This window comes from Bos mutus, chromosome 8, assembly GCF_027580195.1.
Source record: "Bos mutus isolate GX-2022 chromosome 8, NWIPB_WYAK_1.1, whole genome shotgun sequence".
NCBI lineage: Eukaryota > Metazoa > Chordata > Mammalia > Artiodactyla > Bovidae > Bos > Bos mutus.
The window spans coordinates 48,422,454-48,442,083 of NC_091624.1; the positions used below are offsets into that span (position 1 = coordinate 48,422,454).

Genomic DNA, 19,630 nt, shown 5'->3' on the forward strand with positions numbered 1-19,630 from the left:
ATAAGAAAATCATCATCAACTAGAATTATAATTTAAAATCCAATTAAGCGCCACTTAAAAGTCTTTGTAGAGAACAGTGAAAACAGAAAACCCTTCTGATAACTTTAAGAAAAACACTTCTGAACCATCAGGGAATGCAGGCAAGTAGGAGGGTGTCACTAGTTAGGATAACTGGTGGTCCCTCTGTCTTAGTTCTCTTACCTTTTTCCCCGACAAAAGGCAAAGACCACGTGAAAACATCCATAAAGTTTGGAAGCCAGTAGGGGTGTGGAGAACAGTTAAACTGCCTGATATTCATGACGTTGTTTTCATATTTTAACACAGCAGCTAAAACAGAAAAAGAAGAGAAATATCTGGCACAGAGGAACAGGACATGGTAAATGGTATACTGGATACAGCTGTGTACCTACTACCCAGATTTCAGGAACTGACTTTCCATTTATAAATTTAGGACACATGGAAAATCTTACAGCATGTTGTACACAGTTCATTCTTCTAAGAATTATCCCAAGGAACAAAGTTACCTGAAGAGCTCATATAATAAAAGTACAAAAGAAACTTCAGCTCTGAGACTTCAAAGGTCTTGCATGGTAACTATCTATAGAAATCTCAGATTCCACATGAGAAAAATTTCATCATGATTTCCCTTTGTAGGCCAAATGGTTACAATTACAACTTTCCTTTGAGGGCAAACATTTCTCATTAAATGAACACAGCCTGTTTTCCTAGTCATTAGCCAGGGCCAAAGATTTTATAAACTCTCTAGGAGTTTATAACAGCAGTTATTAATTCATAGTAGGGAATACAGATAGATGGTAAACTTGGAGCAATTTAACAAGGTTCAAAGTAGATTAAATCACTTCTCCATACAATATGTGAATAAAAAATTGCCCATCTCTCCTATACACAGTCAGTATATTGCTCACACTTTAAATGTTTAATATTAACCAGTTCATATACATATATTGCGCACATACACACTTTGGTACCAAACTGATTTTCTTTATACTTAAAATTTTTTAAAAATCCAATCCCTTAGTTTGCATCACCAGCAAAGCAATGTGGTTTGCCTTATTCTCTTAAATTATTCTTACTATGATCATAAATAGAATAGGGTACAATAGTTCACTGGAAATGACAGGTGTAAGTCATCTCCTGATTCCTGTCTCTTTGCTTATTATAGATAGCCTAGTATTCTCAAATTTCTAAGTCACTGAATATTTAAAATGTTTACCACAGATTATTAAGTAAATACATGAAAACAGGATTTTCAGCTTTTAAGAAGCTTCTAATACTGGTACAATGTACATGTCCCATTATTTTCATGTATATGTATTTTAAGTTAGATGAGTATATAAATATTCAACAATTCCCTCAATCTACACAAGAAAAAGAGATGGAAGGTGGACACAAAAATAGAAATAGAGATCTTTAAAAATCATGACTTAGGGGTCTTTCACGTAACCAGTAGAACTATTGATAAAAAATGTCTGTTCATACCAGTAAGTTTAAAGAATATGCAAGAAAGAAAAGCAACAGAAAAAGATGGAAAGGGGGACAGAGTCATCTTCTTCAAGAGGAATAATTAAGCATCACTAGAGATTATTTTAGATGCCACATTTTCTTCCTCCCCCATCCCCCCTAAAAGGTTAAGAAATGACCAAGGAAAACAAGATTGTTGCAAGGTAAAGGATAAGTCAAGGCCGACAAAAAACTCAGATTCAACTGCGACTCTAAAATAGTTTACTAATGGAATGATCAAAACAAGACCAGATTAGAATGAGGCAAAGAACAAGCTGGCAGTTAGTTAAGCTAGTAAAGTGATTGCTGATTTAGATGACATGTTTTAGCTTAGCACACTGATAAATCCACCAGACAATCAATAGACACTTTAATAGCAAGGTTAATAAAGGGAGTAAGAAGGGAAAGTCTTCATCACAGATAGGAGGGTGAGGGACAGACTGTCCTTGAGGAAGTCTGACAACATGAGTGGCACATACCATTCAGAAGGGAGGAAACAAAAACAAAAACTAAGTTTCTATTAGAAAAAGGGAAATAAAGAATGGACTTAGGGAAAAGCAGAGTATTGAAGGAGAGCCAAGACTCAGAAAAGAATGATGAGAAGGAAAGCAAAAATATAAGACTGGAAGAGAATTTAAGTCAAAGAAATGCCTTTTAAAAATGGACAGCATGTCACTAAGGACATCCAGAGATAACTGATCCAAATCAGACTGAAATGAGATGTGCCATTTCATAGTTGACTTTGAAATAGAGGAAATAAGTATACCATGGACCTCTTTTACACTTCTCTCCCCAACTGCATATACAAGATATGACTATAAAGTAATGAGACTTAAGAAACCATCAACGACAAACACACCAGACCTTATATATCAGATGAGTGTGGTCCTTTGATGTAATCACACCAGGCACAATAACAGTAGGATGTTACAGCAGTGTAGCAATTTATAGTCTGACCAATGCTTTTAATATTCATTTTGATTATTCCAACTTATCTTCAACAAGCCTATGTGACAGTTATTTAAGATCAACTGAGGCTCAGAGAAGTTAAGTATCTTATTAATTGTGAATTTAAAAGTGAAGCAGGACTAGACGAGGATTTTTGCCTCCTAGCTCTCAGTGCTCTTATCAGTGTACCTTGCTGCCTTACCGTATGTTTAATCCAAAGATGCTGCCATTACTCAAAATGTTTTTGGAACTCTTCTTTTGGAATTACCTCCAGAGCCATTTTATAAGCAACACAAGGAAAATCAGTCTCATTACCTTATAATCATACCTTGTTCCTGACCCCAAATGGTATCATCTAGCTTGATCACTCACCTTGGTCCTCAGTCTTGACTCCGAATGACTTTTGGCTGTTCCAAAAATCAAATCCACCCTCAAAGGACGAAGATTTCCCATCACTGAGGATAATCAAAAGAATGTGTCGCAGACTCTGAAGGCAATGCCAAAAGAGGAGTTCCAAAAATGTTTTGAACAATGGCAGCATTGTTGGAATAAGGGTATAAGCTCCCAAGGTAACTACTTTGAAGGGACAATACTCACTTGGATATATTTGTTCTGGCATGTTTGTTTAAAAGTTCTATTATTTTATAGTCATACTTTATCAACAACAAAACAGTTACAGAGGCATGTTACAGAAGAGGCTTTTAGGTAGAAGATCGTCCTGATACAAACTTATCAACTAGGGATCATAAAAGTTAAAATTTTTAAAAAAATGACTACGACTACAAGAAAGCCTTAAAAGTACAATTTCTGGATCAAAAGGCAAGTGTATATCCAAATCTCTTTTTTTTTTTAATGGGAAACTGAGGTTAAGAAAGCTATGCGACTTCCTAAAATCACACTATTAGTTTTGAGCAGGGCTTGGACTAAACGAAGATTTTTCTGACTTTTTGGTACGTATTCATTCTAACTACATCGTTTTTCAAGAGCAAAAACAGCTTAATAATAGACATTAAAACACTAAATAGTGACATTTTATTGAGGGACTGTTATAAATAAATTAGATTCACCAAAACCAATAATTTATGCTGTTTTAATTTCAACCTGAAGTAGTGTATTTCTTCTTATATTTTGATTCAATGGTACAATTAAACCTACTGTAATCATTACTTATAATCACAGAGAGTCCCCAAGTCCTTAGGAGATGAAAACTAAACAGAAGCCTAAATCTAAGTTTCTTGGCCTTTGTTTCAATTAAGACTTTTTTTTCTTATTTAAAATTTACAAATATATTCTAAAAATTACCTATGCACATAACATATGATTAAACTAGAGCTCACATTTACTCACAAATTCAAACTCAAGTATCGCTGGTCTCCTTTACCTTTATTGTTATAGACATCTAGGTAATTGGGTGCAGAGAAAATTGTAATGAGCGATGGAAAGCCCGTCATTTGGCTCTTCCTGTACATTCGATACCTAGAAGAGAAATGGCAGCCCGTCTGTCTTGATATTAAAAGAAGCAACTGTGCAGTGCTGCTGGGTTCAGAGTTTTGTTTTGCTTATTATTGCTGTTGTTGTTGGCCATGCCACACAGTCAGCAGGATCTTACTTCCCCAACCAGGGATCGACCCCACAACCCCTGTAGTGGAAGCACGGAGTCTTAGCCACTGGACTACCAGGGAAGCCCTGGTACAGTTTTGATATAACTTACCCGGCATCTTGGGCTTCATGGGCTCTGATTATTGAGAGCAAATTATTGTTCTGCAGAAATTCACAAACTGCAGGGTAACTGTAAAAGAAAATTAGAAAACATAAATTCAGAATGAAGACACTTGTCTTTTAATAGGAGGCAGGGGAAAAATTAAGATGAAATGAATCTGTTTTAAACTTACAGGTTTTCATTACCACTGAACTTTTATTAATAGCTTAGCAATCATCACTCTTGTTTTCCCATGTCACTGATACACCTCATTCCAGATCAAGGACGTACATAACGGACAACCTGGGACAGAAGGAGAGCTCCCCTACCTTCTAATTTTTTTCTTTAACCCATAAAACTCATAACAATAATAATACAACATCAAAACTTTTCTTGGTATCTTGATATTAAAAAAGTATTAATACCACAGCAGTGTGTGTGCGCCATGTGTGTGTGGTAGGTACTAACAACTGAACAGGTGCTTTCTGAATGGCAAATCCCAACAGAGGATACAAAATTATCCCAGAATTATCCAAGTGTTAATTATTTACTTTAGGTTTAGTCTTTGTTTCTTATTATGTCCAATAAGTTTTAAAACAGGTTGCACATTTATTCATGTGGTATAAAATGGAAAGATACAAAAAGTTCTACAGTGAAACATCTCCCTCCAGCCTACCTCTATCTTCCAGTTACCCTGGAATCATCCAATGTCCGTGATTTCTTTGAGACCCCTTCAGAGATACTTTACTCAATTTCAAGCAACTATACACATACACATGCATAGCCCCCTTTAAGAAATGTTATCATGTTACCATCGTACACATAGCTTTTTTGTAGGTCTCTTTTTTCTTCTTCACTTTATACTAGTGATTATTCCAATCAGCATATAAAGGATTTGTTTTCTTTTCTTCATTAAAAAAAATAATATTCTCATTGCATCATCTGGTATATTCCTTTGTCGGGATGTACAACCATTTATTTAACTAGTCTTCTATTAAATGTTTAGGTTGTTTAAAATCCTTCAGCATAAACAATGCAGGAAGCAAAAACCTTGCACATGCATTTTACACATTTTCAAGTACAGTGGATTCCCATTACTTGCAGTAGCTATGTTCTATATAAAGTTGCTGCAAAACTTAATGACAGAACACTGAACCACTACTCCTAGGGGAAATACATGGTTAGGGTCCAGCGAGCCTCTGGTCACAACATTTTCACCAACTAATCAACACATAACCTTGTTTTATTGTGTTTCTGTGCAAAGACATCTGATTTAAGATATAGTGTTGATTCATTAACATGAGACTCATGGCCAATAGTGCCATACTTATTCCAGAATGAAACTTATCTAACACACCACAGCCTTCTGGCACATAAGAACAACAGACAACACTTCAGTACTATGCTTGGGGTGATTTTAGACAGCAAAACACCAACAAAAATGTGGGAAATGTTTCACTAAATAGAGCACAGGAAAAAATACTTGCTTACAGTGTGAGAGTTGAAATAAGAAGGCAGAGCAACTGTGCCTTCAACCTCAGTGGGAACATGCAACGGGTGACCCAAATTTTCCATTGCTCTGTACACATGAATGTCTGTGAGTGACTGGAATTGCTGAGACTACTGACTCTGGGGTTACAAATAAAAACAAGCAGGCAGATTTGCAAAGCAGAATTCATGAATAATGAGGATCGAAGATCATGAATGATAATAGCCAAAGGATTACATTTTAGAAGTAGAAATTCTGGAATAAAGGCCAAGGCCATTTATAATTGAGAGATATTGTCAAGCTGACTGTCATAGAAACTGTACCAATTTATATTCTCCTAAAGATAAAAAGCTTTATGTTCTTTATTTTAAGCAATGTAAAGAGAAGTAAAAATTTAAATGATTCCATCATATTAGTCACTGCTAAAGTTGGCAGAATAGAATGAAAAAGTTACTTAGAAGAATGTTAAAACTATGGCAAAACTGAGGTTTCTTTTTGTGTGTAGATTTCATTTAATGAATGCATTATCTTAACAATTATCAGAGATTTCCAGGTTACTAAATACAGATATTATTTATTGGAATAAAATATTGGAATTAAAAAAAAAAGTAGGCTTCAAACTTCCCTGAACCTCCCTAGTTTGGAGTGGCAAAGCACAGTGAAAGCTCACATGGGAGATTTAAGACAACAATCAACTTCCAGGAAATGTCCTGGGCTTAGTTCACAATGTCCTGTTCTTTTTATATCTTTGCCAATACCAGCAGTTTCAAAAGCTAGAGCGCTTTTTAAAAAATAACAGGACTCCCTTGTCACAGGCTTACTGAACCAGAATCTCTGAAAGAAGAGCCAAGAAATCTTTATTTTTCAAGAATCCAATATACGATGTTTGGGAACAAATAATCTAGATCATGTAGAGTCAGACAACAACACTTAAGCACTACAAGATAGTGTGTTCAATTGTGTTTGGTATATTACACCTATTAGGGCATAACACTTAATAAAGTATAAAAAACAAAACAAGCAAAGGAAGAAAAGCGTTTTCTTCCTTTTATTAAGCAAAAAATTAAGTAGATGTCCCTGAATGACACAGATTCAAGATGCCAAATATGCAATTAAAAATATTTTCATAAAGTATATTAAGTAATTTTCTGAGGATTCAGTTCAGTTCACTCACTCAGTCTTGTGCAACTCTTTGTGATCCCATGGACTGCAGCACGCCAAGCTTCCCTGTCCATCACCAACTCCCAGAGCCTGCTCAAACTCTCATCCATCAAGTCGGTGATGACATTCAACCATCTCATCCTCTGTCATCCCCTTCTCCTCCCGCCTTCAATCTTTCCCAGCATCAGAGGCTTTTCCAATGAGTCAGTTCTTTGATAGGTGGCCAAAGTATTGGAGTTTCAGCTTCAACATCAGTCCTTCCAATGAATATTTAGGACTGATTTCCTTTGGAATTGACTGGTTTGATCTCCTTGCAGTCCAAGGGACTCTCAAGTCTTCTCCAACACCATAGTTCAAAAGCATCAATTCTTCAGTGCTCAGCTTTCTTTATAGTCCAAATCTCACATCCATACATGACTACTGGAAAAATCATAGCTTTGACTACATGGACCTTTGTTGGCAAAGTAATGTCTCTGCTTTTTAATATGCTGTCTAGGTTGGTCATAGCTTTTCTTCCAAGGGAACAAGTGTCTTTTAATTTCATGGCTGCAGTCACCATCTGCAGTGATTTTGGAGCCCCCCAAAATAAAGTGTCTCACTGTTTCCATTATTTCCCCATCTAATCTTAACTGAGGATTAGCTTACCTGTAAAAATAAGAGCACCCTCGGACAGTGTTGTGGGTATAGTGTTCCAAGGTCTTTTCATTGCCATAATCCTCGGAGGGATCAGACCAAAGCAGGTCACACACTGGCCCAAAGGCTGGAGGTTCTTTAAACCTGTCTAACTAGAAGACATGCAAAAGCCAAAAGAAGAGAAATCATGAAAGCAAAAGAGCTTTTGGAAACTGTATGTGCATGTTCAGTCGCTTCTGCCATGTCCGACTCTTTATGACCCCATGGACTGTAGCCCGCCAGGTTCCTTTGTCCATGGGATTTCCCAGCAAGAACACTGGAGTGGGTTGCCATGCCCTCCATCTGGGGATCTCCCGACCCAGGGACTGAACCCTCGTCTCTTTAGTTTCCTGCATTGCAGACACATTCTTTACTGCTCAGTCACCGGGGAAGCCCTGGTAGAAGTCAAAAAAGACCCTTCCAATCATAAGACTGTAATAGGAGAGTGGGTGGTAACCCCTAAAGAATTTTCCTTTAGTATGAAAATGAACATTTAATAAATTTACATGCATAGTTTTTACTAGTTTTTGGTAATAAATTTTAATTAATATCTATATCCCTATGGTAGAAAAGGACCCCCTTACATCCTCATCTTAAAAATGGTGCTCATTTAATTTGAATGTGAAGTCCATCACTATAGAAACATACTATTTATGAGAAAGACTCTGTAATGTTTATTTCAATTGCCTAGGTGAGTCCAGGTTACCATGAGAGCAGCAAGGGTTTTTCAGTGGCTCTGTTCACTGTTTATCTCATTCCGGTGGAGATTTATTTTAAAGAATGCTAGTTCTGGGGGGGATTTTTGCAAAAGGTTTCATCCTTTCCATTCTCTGCAGTGGAGGCATTTCACCGTAAGTTATTAACTGAAGCCTCTAATCACTGGTGCTTTAGTTAACAAATGAAAACAAAGAAACAAAAGAAACCACATGCACCAAGCAACTAGGCGAGCTGAATGCCAAGAAAAGGACCCCTACTAAATGAAAGGGGAGCTTTTTATTAACACAACTGATTTAGAATTGTAAAATTTGAGATTCACTATGTAAAACACTGGAAGTGAAAGTTGCTCAGGATGTCCAACTCTTTGTGGCCCCATGGACTATATATAGCTCATGGAATTCTCCAGGCCAGAATATTAGAGTGGGTAGCCATTCCCTTTTCCAGGGATCTTCCCAACCCAGGGGTTGAATACCAGGTCTCCCACATTGCAGGCAGATTCTTTACCAGCTGAGCTATCAAGAAAGCCCAAGAATATTGGAGTGGGTACCCTATCCCTTCTCCAGCAGATCTTCCTGACCAAGGAATTGAACTGGAGTCTCCTGCATTGCAGGAAGATTCTCTACCAGCTGTTTATTTAATAACAAGGCAGCAGAAAAGGCTGTGCATTGTTACTACCCTCTTACCCTGAGAATAGTAACTTTAAGTCAGAGAAAATAGTTTTCCAAACAGAAAATTTTTTAGTTTCCATACCTGTGTAAGAGAGGTAAGAGAATACCTCTCTTCATGGTTCCGTCTTGGAAGTTTGTATGATTCTAAAAATTTGTCTGTTTCTTTTAGGTTGCCCTATTTGTTGGTATATAGCTATTCATAATATTCTGTTGTGGGGCTTCCCTGTGGCTCAGTGATAAAGAATCTTCCTGCCAATGCAGGAGATGCCGGCTTGCTCCCTGGGTCGTGAAGATTCCCTGGAGGAGGAAATGGCAACTCACTCCAGTATTCTTGACTGGCAAATCCCATGGACAGAGGAGCCTAGTGGGCTACAGTCCACAGGTTTGCAAAGAGTCAGACATGACTTAGCAACTAAACAACAAGAGAATGCAAAGGCAGGGGAGAGAAGGCGATGATGCAGAGCAACATAATTGGAAAAGACTGACTGCCTTTTTTCAGTCATGAAGATACACAATCCTGAAAATCATGATTACCAACTAAGGCAAGTGTAGCAATTAAACTCTATCGTCTAAAAAGTCAAAGTCAATGAATTTCACAGCTGAAGAGTCCTCAGCCTATTCATTTCAACTTCCTCATTTTACAGAGAAGAAAATCTAAGAGGTTAAGTGATTTGCTATGGGTTGCACAATTAATGGGGGCTTCCCTGGAAGCTCGGATGGTAAAGAATCTGCCTGCGATACAGGTAAACCAGGTTCAATCCCTGGGTCAGGAAGATCCCCTGGAGTAGGGAATGGCTACCCACTCCAGTATTCTTGCCTGGAGAATTCCATGAACAGAGAAACCTGTTGAGCTACAGTCCATTGGCTCATAGTCAGACACAACTGAGTGACTAACACTTTCACTTCACTATCACATAATTAATGGCAGAAAAGGGATTAGAACCCTGGTTTTCTTCCTTCCTTCAGTTCAGTCACTCAGTCATGTCTGACTCTTTGTGACTGCATGGACTGCAAACTCACGTCCATTGAGTCCGTGATGCCATCCAACCATCTTATCTTCTGTCATCCCTTCCTTCCTTATTGCAACATAATTTAAAGTTTCAGGACTATACTCAAAATATGTTATGTTTCTAGTTTGTAAAAGCCAGGTTCTGTTAAAAATTAGACATTTACTGGAAGATACACAGGAAAGATGTTAATAGAAGCTGCTGCCCAATAAAAGATCACTGGTGATTTGTTTTTCTTACTTTTAGTTATCCATATTTAATTTTTTCAGCAATAAAGACATATTAGTTAACTGCAATAAAAGACGAAATTAAAAGCATATTTACTCCACGAGACTAACGAATGCTTACTTACTTTCCGAATGTCATCTAAACAAGTAATTTCAGGTGACATTCCTCCATGTACACACAGAAACTGCTGGTTTAAGAGGGCAGCAAGAGGAAGACAGTCAAATGTTTCCATACACGCATCGTACACCTGTTCAGAATATTTGATTCGACCTATTAAAGGAAAAACAAAGGAAGAGAAACAGAATTTATCATACCTGAGAAAGGATACAGGCCAGATGATTATAAAGCTACTCCAAAGCCATTTAATGCAGGCAAATTTAAAAAAAAAATCATCTTTATAAAGATATTTCTGAAAAGTTGTGGATAAAGGGCAGACAAAATCTCCATCTTTTTCTAAAGACAAGTGTGACCTTGGATTAAGTTTCTAGTTCTGTTGTCTTGGAAACCTGATAAAGTGAATGTAATCAGCTGTGTCATTAGGCAACGATGTTTATGGTAAAAATTACCCAATCACCTCAGTGCTCAGTTGCTAGTCATGTCCGACTCTTTCTGACCCCATGGTCTATACCTCCCAGGCTCTTCTGTCCATGGGATTTCGCAGGCAAGAATACTGGAGTCGGTTGCCATTTCTTTCCCCAGGGGATCCTCCAGACCCAGGGAACAAACCCACATTTCCCGCATTGGCAGGTGGGTTCTTTACCACTGTACCCCCTGAGAAACCCACCCATTACCTGGTGGAAGCTACAGCTTTGGGCATCTCTGAGTTCGGTGACTCATGAGGTATGTCCCTGGTGGGACCCTGAAAGCTATGCCAATAAAGCTTTCACAAGTGATGCTGGCACTTGTGATGCATGAGGTTTCTAAGGCAGGGTGGCTGCCTAATCTGTCCAGTGTGGATACTGTTTCCTTGCACCTGCGCTGTGACTAGGAGCAGACTGGGGAAAGCGAAGGCAAGAGGCAAGAAACCTCTGGACTGAGGCATGTACTCTGTACTCCCAAGAGGACTGCTCCCTGAAAATGGATACCTGGCGCTGCCTTCCTGGGTTGTGCTGTTTAGGATGGATGCCAAGCACCCATGCCCCATGGTCTCTCGTGAGTCTGAGAATTTTGTTGGTTCTAAAAAGCCTTTCTGGTGGTGTTGAAAATATATAAATAGAAACTGAAATTTTAGGAGTCATCAATAAAATGTCAATAATATTTTTGCTCAGGATTTTTAAGGACTTTAAGCAAATTATGTCCTATGCTCTTTTAGGTAAAAATGTTCATCTTAGTGAACTGTATTTTAACGTGGTGGTTGTTTTTGAGGCTACAGAACAGCAACAAAAATACTCCAATGGGCTGAGAGTTATCTAGTCATGATATATAATAGTTGAGGTCATGAGAGGTCATGAAAGAACAGGTAATAGTTGAAAAGTTGGAAGAGGGCTTCCCTGGTGGCTCAGATGGTAAAGAATCCTCCTGCAATGAGGGAGATGCAGGTTCAGTCCCTGGGTCAGGAAGATCCCCTGGAGAAGAACATAGCAACCCACTCCAGTATTCTTGCCTGGAGAATTCCCTGGAAAGAAGAGCCTGGTGGGCTACAGTCCATGGGCTTACAAAGAGTTGGACATGACTGAGCAACTAAACAATAAAAAGTTGGAAGATGGCTTTAGTTTAAAGACAGAGGGAACATCTTCTTTGGCCTTGGGTTCAAAAACCCAATATGCTAGGAGGTGCATATTGGTAGACACGGCCAGAAGTTGTACAAGCAGGCAGCCCTACAGAACTGTGAGCTCCTTCTCCTCTTCCATGATTTCATGAAGATGACACAAAGCCTAACAGGGCCCAGACAGCAATGCTATAGCAAGTGAGTCAGACTATCCAGCTGGTAATTATTTCTGTGTTTAGTGCCTTCCTCTAACCTCCATGCTTTTGAAAAAGTATCAGAGTTCAAGTATCAGAGCCTGGTCCTGGCAAGGCTTTGGGGAATAAAATGCAGGGTGATGGGTCCAGATGTGGGTCAGAGTGCAATTCCTCGGTGGCAGGAATGACTGGAGAGAGATTCCTGAAGGGAAGGTGTAAACCAGTGGACCACTCTTCATCCCTGAAGGTGGATACTGTCCCTTTACTGACAATACCGATTAGGATTTGAGGACATTAAGGGAGTCTGTGGGTTCCTTTAGAGACTTTTTTTGTTGTTGTTGTTGTTGTTGTTTTTTTTTCTGCAAGAGCGCCAGGTTAAAGCGACACTTGGCAAACCCCGAACAATAAGCACCCCCCACTCCACCTAACCTGTCCCCTCATCATCTAGGTCCCTTGGTACCACGTGAGCAGACGTGTCTGTTAGTCTGAAAGTGTTTATAGCACAGCAGAAACTAACACAACACTTAAAACTGTACTCCAATTAAAACAAAAATGAAAGTTTATACCAAGACTGTTCTCTATCTCTGGTTCTTAATCTTGTCTGCCACTGGAATTAACTAACTGGGTTTAATTAAGACTCCACTCAACAAAATGGGGCCAGTGCCTGAATATTGGTAGAAATAAAAGAAAACCTCTGCCCCATTCTTACGTGTAGCCAGGTTTGAGATCAGTGACAAACGACCAATTTGAACCATAGGTAACCCACCTTTTTCAGGATCTCAGAGCAGGATACATGAGCTGAGAAAACAGAAAAGTCAAGTACTGCCTGAAGAGTTAGGAATATTCAAGAGAAAAAGAAAAAGGCTATCTTTAAAATGTTTTCACCTCTCCTTAGAATCATACTTTTGTAGCAAGTATTACTATCCAACTCCACTCATTGGGCCAGAGACCCTTGTGGCGTTAGCGAAAACTTGCCGCTCGTGTAGCACACTACCTACACTTGAGAGTTCACCGGCCAGCGGCCTCAACCCCAAGCTCTAACAATGTGCGGTCTTTAGAGACTTTTAAAGAATTCTGTATTACCACAAAGGTAATTAAAATCCATTTCACATTATATGCTGACTCTATTACAACATCCAAGTTAACAAGAGCCATGTCTTCTACATCTTTGTATCTGCTTGCAATTACATCCTTCTATTCTCCTTTGCATCTGAACACTACACCTTTGGCTATTTCAAAAGTAGACCCAGTAACAGCCATAAAAAGTTTTGAAGGAAAAAAAGGCAAGGAAAAAAAAAGCCTTTCATTTGTGGCCAGTGATTTACTTTTTCTCTTGTAAATCCATGGAGCCAGAGTTCTCCGTGTTGCCAACATCAATAAGCAATTCCTTTGTAAGAGTCCGAAGGGTGTATACAGGCAGGGATTTTAATTACTTATTAGTTCATGCTCCAAACACCATTTTACACCAATAAACTGCCTTTCAACTGTAAGAATGACTCAGAATAATTCCTTAGCCTATTTCCAGAAGAATGCCAAGTCTGAAGAAAGAAATACAGTGTCTTAACTCATTTTGTAAATTGAAAGAGGAAGTCACGAATCAAACTAAGCACACAACCAAAATATGAGTTACAGAATGTTATCATTTTTATGTTCTTCAAGTTTTTGAATAGGTACGTAAACACCAATTCTTCTTTTCTGAGCGGTTAGACTGAAGATGACTTAGTTTAACTGCATTTTCTATAATGGATATATAATTTTTGTATAGTAATATTTATTATATTATTTTTATTATATCTACATTATATATCTTTATTTATATTATCTTTATTAAAATTTGTTGAAGGCTCACAATGTTCCTGTGCCATCTTAAACACAGTGGAGTCTGGAACCTGACTACCTGGACTCAAACCTCAGCTCCACCACCTATTAGTAATAGTACTTTGGACAATTACTTAACTCTGTGTCTTCATCTTCTCATCTATAATTTGGGCCTAATAATAATACCCACCTACATTACAAGGTTGCTGTGAGGATCAAGTGAATTCACATACGTAAAATGCTCTGAAAAATGTGTGGCACAAAGTCAGTACTATGTAAGTTTGTTTTTGTTTTTTTTTTAATATTTACTTATTTATTGGGCCACACCAGGTCTTAGTTACAGCATGCAGGATATTTGAGCTTCATTGTGGCATGCAGGATTTTTAGCTATGGCATGCAGGATCTAGTTCCCTGATTGAACCCAGGCCCCTATGCATTGGGAGCACAGAGTCTCAGACCCTGAATCACCAGGGGAGTCCCAGTAAGTGTTAACCAATAAAATTACCTTATTTTATCCTCAGAGAAACTCTATGAAGTAGGTACTATCACTGACTTCATTAAAAAGTTGAGGAAACTGGGCTCACTTGTCCAAAGCTGCAACTAGTAAGTAACGGAACTAGAACTTGAACCTGTTCATGCTCTTAACATGACGCCATACTCCTTCCAGTCTTTAAGTTAAATATTTAGTAGGAGAATCTAAAGCGCCAGATATATAGTTACCGAAGGTTAAATGAGCTGACCTGAGTGTTTTATTTTCATGATAAATTGTAAGGTACATCCCATAATGAAGCAAACGCGCACCTCGGTCACAGGATCACACTGATAACAAGTTCTAACCAGTATCCATAACAGAACATGAACGAAACAAAATTCTCATCAATATTCTTTCAAAGTAATTTTGAGAGTCAACACTATTTGCAAAAAACCATGAATTGCTCTAAACAGTGGTTATATATATTTGTTTTAATTTTTATTTGCTTTCTTTTTTTTTTTTTTTTAAAGGTAATAGGTTTAAAAAAAAGGCTCAAAATTAGTGTGTCTTTCCCCTCCTTTAGGCAACTAGTTTTCTGGGTGTCTTTATAAGATATTTGAGGCATATACATGCAAATATGTGTATTTCCCTCTCACAACAGCCTTTTGTTTTTTACATAAATGCAGCATATGTACACGACTGACGTGACTCAGCAGCAGCAGCAGCATATGTACACTGTTTTCACTTGCTCTTTGGACCTTTTTCTCCTGGTTGTAATGTGTGGCATGTTGCATCTTAGTCTCCTGACCAGGGATGGAACTCAGCCTCTCAGCAGTGAAAGCATGGAGTCCTAACCACTGGCCCATCAGGGAATTCCTGCTTTTTTGGACTTAAAAACATATTCTGGAGATCATGCCACATCATTATATGAAGAGCTTTGTAATTTTTAAATATCTATATAATATTTCACTTTATGGATATAACACAATCTAAGGACACCAATCTCTTGCTACTGTAAATAATGCTTATGTAAGTAATGAACAATGGCAAACAATATTTGTTTATTAAAAAAAATCAACTTGTCATAACAGTACTATTTTCATTAGCAAAATTATAGGAGTTTCTGGAACGTCCTGTAATTTTAATAAATGTTTAACTACACATCAAAAAAGGGCCCCTGGAAAAAAGAAATTAATTTACTTAGAAATTTGAACCTAGAGCTATGAGATGGAATCATAAAACCACTAGGTTACTTGCTTTCTAAATATTATAGCAATAAAGAAATGTTTTTGCAAAGATAAATAATATGTCAAAAATTAACTGTGATACTTTGCTACTCAAATTATCTTTGAAAAACTTATCTCTGGATTTGAAAGAAATTTTAAAAATATCTGCAATATAAAGCACTTAAAAACCTGATATAATAAAAGCCTCCACCTGCCCCTTTTGGAAATATTAACAAGACTGCAGCTGCAAAATTTGGAACTAAGCATCACTTGGCCGTAATTATAAGTACTGATTCTAAATGCCACGGTGTCTCTATAAGAAAGATCAGCTTATCAGTAAAAACACTTGTGCAAAGCAGTACACATGCTCTTTCCTTATATAGGAAAAAAAATTGAAACTGTACTTGAATTTGTGTGTTTATTCAAAGATTTATTTACATTTCAGATGCAGCGTTAGAATGAAACAGGAGTATGTTGGTAGATGAGAGAAAAAAATGTGGTTTAACTAAAAAATTAAAGCATGTGAAAAGTAAATAAAAACCTGAGATAAGAAATTCTGTGCAAAATGACACACTCAAAGTGTTTCCCAAAACTATTGTTGTATCTGCTAAAAAATAGCCTTAAACCAAGTATACTCATCAAAAAAAACTCTGAACAAAACAGAGGAAAAATTAGATTTACCTAAAAAACCCTGAATCTTAATTCAAAGGCATCCATACACCTCTTTCTTCATTTCTTGTATATTACTAAATATTGGGCATTCCAGGGCCTTTGTGAATTGCTTAATATGAATTGTTTATTTTCCCAGGTAAAGAAATAGAGACATAATGAGAACCACTTTAACATTTGGCTTAGAAAAACAGTGCAAAATATTTCCAATTTTTCAATCACTTAATGGAGTGGTTCTCAAGTGACAAACAGTAGATGTGTGCCAAGCCTCTGTAACAGGTGTTCTTAACTGGCGGTGTGCTACAGAGCCACCTGAGATGCTTTAAAAAGCTAAAGATTTAACTTTAAATCTTTAAAGTTGGATAATTTGAAAGTTACCAGTTTAAAACCTTTTTATAATATTAAGAGTACTACATAGCCGTGATGAAAAGCTCATTCAAGGAGTCTAGGGCAAGACAAACAATTAAAAGTACTAATTTTCCTGATCTAACTCCCCACAGGTAATCATTGTGATCAATTATTTCTGCACCTTACATGTTTGTAATTTACAGAGGCAATCACACTATACATGTTCTGCAAATGGCTTTGGTCACCTAACAACAGATTTGAACATCTCTTCATATCAGGACATCTATATCCACCTTGATCTTACAACAGTTGCCTAGCATTCCATTTTTCAGATGTATTATCCCTTATTTAAGCAGCTCCTTACTGACATTTGCTTCCCTGGTAGCCCAGGTGGTAAAGAATCTGCCTGCAATTCGGGAGACCCAGGTTCAATCCCTGGGTAGAGAAGAACCCCTTGGAAAAGGGAATGGCTACCCACTGCAATATCCTTGCCTGGAGAATTCCATGGACAAAGGAGTCTGGCAGGTTACAGTCCATGGGGTTGCAAAGAGTTACACATGACTGAAGTGACTTAGCACACACATACAGGAGCATGTATGGAAGTTATTTGGAAACATTACCCCACTTTACATAAGGAACTTGATAATCTGCAGATTTTGGTATCTGCGGCAATCCTGGAGCAAATCCTTGGGGACATCAAGGGACGGCTGTGTGTGTGCATGTATGTATATATGTGTGTATAGATCTGAACTATTTCAGGATAGGTTTTTATATAGACAGAATAGAAATCTGTGTCTCAAATAGTGAGCTGCTGCTGCTAAGTCGTTTCAGTCGAGTCCGTGTGACCCCATAGATGGCAGCCCACCAGGTTCCCCAGTCCCTGGGATTCTCCAGGCAAGAACACTGGAGTGGGTTGCCATTTCCTTCTCCAATGCATGAAAGTGAAAAGCGAAATGAAGTCACTCAGTCATGTCCGATTCTTAGCAACCCCATGGACCACAGCCTACCAGGCTCCTCTGTCCATGGGATTGTCCAGGTAAGAGTACTGGAGTCAGGTGCCATTGTCTTCTCTGAAATAGTGAGCTAATAGTTACTAATTTTAAGTGATGTAATTGTGTGGACAATTTATATCTTTGGACTTTTTAATGCTTTCCAAATATTCCCATGGGGGAAACTCAAAAGTTATTTTTTAAAACAAGTGTCTTAAATAGTGGAACCTAGGTTCTCACTAGAAAATGAAACAAAACAAGAACAAAACAGAACAGGAAGTATTTGAGGTCCATTAGTTTCTTTTCTTTGTGTTTAATTTGCTTTGGGACAAGCTAAAGCATAACTTCTAAAAAGTTCTGTGATTATATATATGTGTAAGAAATGATTATACTTACATTCCTGTTTGAAGGTAAAATATTCTGTAAGATGCCTGCATTCATGATTTCCTCGAAGCAGAAACAATGTTTTGGGATGATTGATCTTTAAACTCCATAAATACAGCACACACTACAAGACAAACATAAGGATAAAATTTTTATTTTTGATCACGATTTATACAAGTTGAAATGACTTGCTGTAATGGCATATCTCATTGCTATTCCCAAGACAAAACATGAGGAATCCATCTTTTGAGTGTGACCTGCTGCTGTCGCTCTAGAATTCTTTTTTTTTTGTTTTTGTTTTGGCCTCACTGTGTGGCATGCAGGATCTCTGTTCCAGACCAGGGATTGAGCCCAGCCCCATGAAGTGGAAGCACAGAGTGCCAACCATTGGACCACCAAGGAATTCTCTGCCCTAACGCTTGAAAGAACATAGGAGAGTAGCCTTCACAGAAACCTCTTCTTACTTTCTGTTCCCATGTTCTATCCAAACATCTAGATCTCTATGATAAGGCCACCCACACACATACCTTAGTCCTGCTGCTGCTGCTAAGTCACTTCAGTCGTGTCCAACTCTGTGTGACCCCATAGACGGCAGCCCACCAGGCTCCCCCGTCCCTGGGATTCTCCAGGCAAGAACACTGGAGTGGGTTGCCATTTCCTTCTCCAATGCGTGAAAGTGAAGAGCGAAACTGAAGTCGCTCAGTCGTGTCCGACTCCTAGCGACCTCATGGACTGCAGCCTACCAGGCTCCTCTGTCCATGGGATTTTCCAGGCAAGAGTACTGGAGTGGGGTGCCATTGCCTTCTCCAACCTTAGTCCTAAAACTTATATTTTATTTAGTGGAGAAACACTAGAGACATTTCCACTAAATCAGGAACAAGAAAAGGATATGGACTATCACCACTACTATTCAACACTGTACTAGAGGTATTAGTCAGCTGAATTCCACAAAAGAAGTCAATGAGAGGCTTAAGAATGAGTAAAAATAAAACTGTTCCTATTTGAAGATAATATAGTATCATACCTGATAAACTCCAGAAAAATCAATGACACAACTAACTAAAATAACAAAAAAGTCCAGTAACATGGAAGGATATAAAATCAACATATGAAACCAGTAGTAGCCTTCATATATACAAACAATATGTAGGATGCAGTGGTAGACAAAACTCCATTTACAACAGCAGTAAAGAAGATTAAACACATAAGAATAAACTTAACAAGAAATATGCAAAACTCAAACCAGGAATAACTTGAAAAAACACTCCTGAAAGACACAAAAGGAGATATGAACAAATAGACTTTCCCTGTTTTTGGATAGGATGATTCAGCATTAAAAGAATATAGTTCTTCCAAGTTTATAAACTCATTGCATTTCCAATAGAAATACCACAAGCTATTCTATGGAATTAGATGAGTTGATAATTAAATTTATATGAAAAAATAAACATGCATGAATAGCCAGGAAACAGCCAGAAAAACACTGAAAAAGAGTGTTAAGACATACTGTACAATTTCTAAATTAAAACAGTGGTCCTGGCACATATGTAAATAAATATACCAGTGGAACAAAATGGTCAGAAATTAATCCACGTATTAATCCACGTAAATCCAAGCTCCAGGAGTTGGTGATGGACAGGGAAGTCTGGTGTGCTGCAGTCCATGGGGTCATAAAGAGTCGGACACGTCTGAATGACTGAACTGAACTGAAC

The 19,630-nt window shown here is 37.9% G+C and overlaps 1 protein-coding gene and 1 non-coding gene across 6 annotated transcripts in view; both read right to left on the minus strand.

Annotated features, from left to right (window-relative positions):
- PPP3CC (protein phosphatase 3 catalytic subunit gamma) overlaps window positions 1-19,630 on the minus strand; it is an 86,087-nt gene that overhangs the window by 27,716 nt on the left and 38,741 nt on the right. For all 5 annotated transcript variants that reach the window (XM_070375587.1, XM_014478093.2, XM_070375586.1 and 2 more), the window contains exons 4-9: window positions 17,931-18,042; window positions 10,235-10,380; window positions 7,464-7,603; window positions 4,181-4,258; window positions 3,851-3,945; window positions 202-327 (exon numbers count right to left, since the gene is read on the minus strand). In XM_070375587.1, the coding sequence (XP_070231688.1) occupies window positions 202-327; window positions 3,851-3,945; window positions 4,181-4,258; window positions 7,464-7,603; window positions 10,235-10,380; window positions 17,931-18,042 (697 nt within the window). The remainder of the gene's footprint in view (window positions 1-201; window positions 328-3,850; window positions 3,946-4,180; window positions 4,259-7,463; window positions 7,604-10,234; window positions 10,381-17,930; window positions 18,043-19,630) is intronic.
- Window positions 12,916-13,064, minus strand: LOC138989020 (small nucleolar RNA SNORA62/SNORA6 family). Its single transcript, XR_011465266.1, has one exon. It is a non-coding gene; the product is annotated as a small nucleolar RNA SNORA62/SNORA6 family (small nucleolar RNA).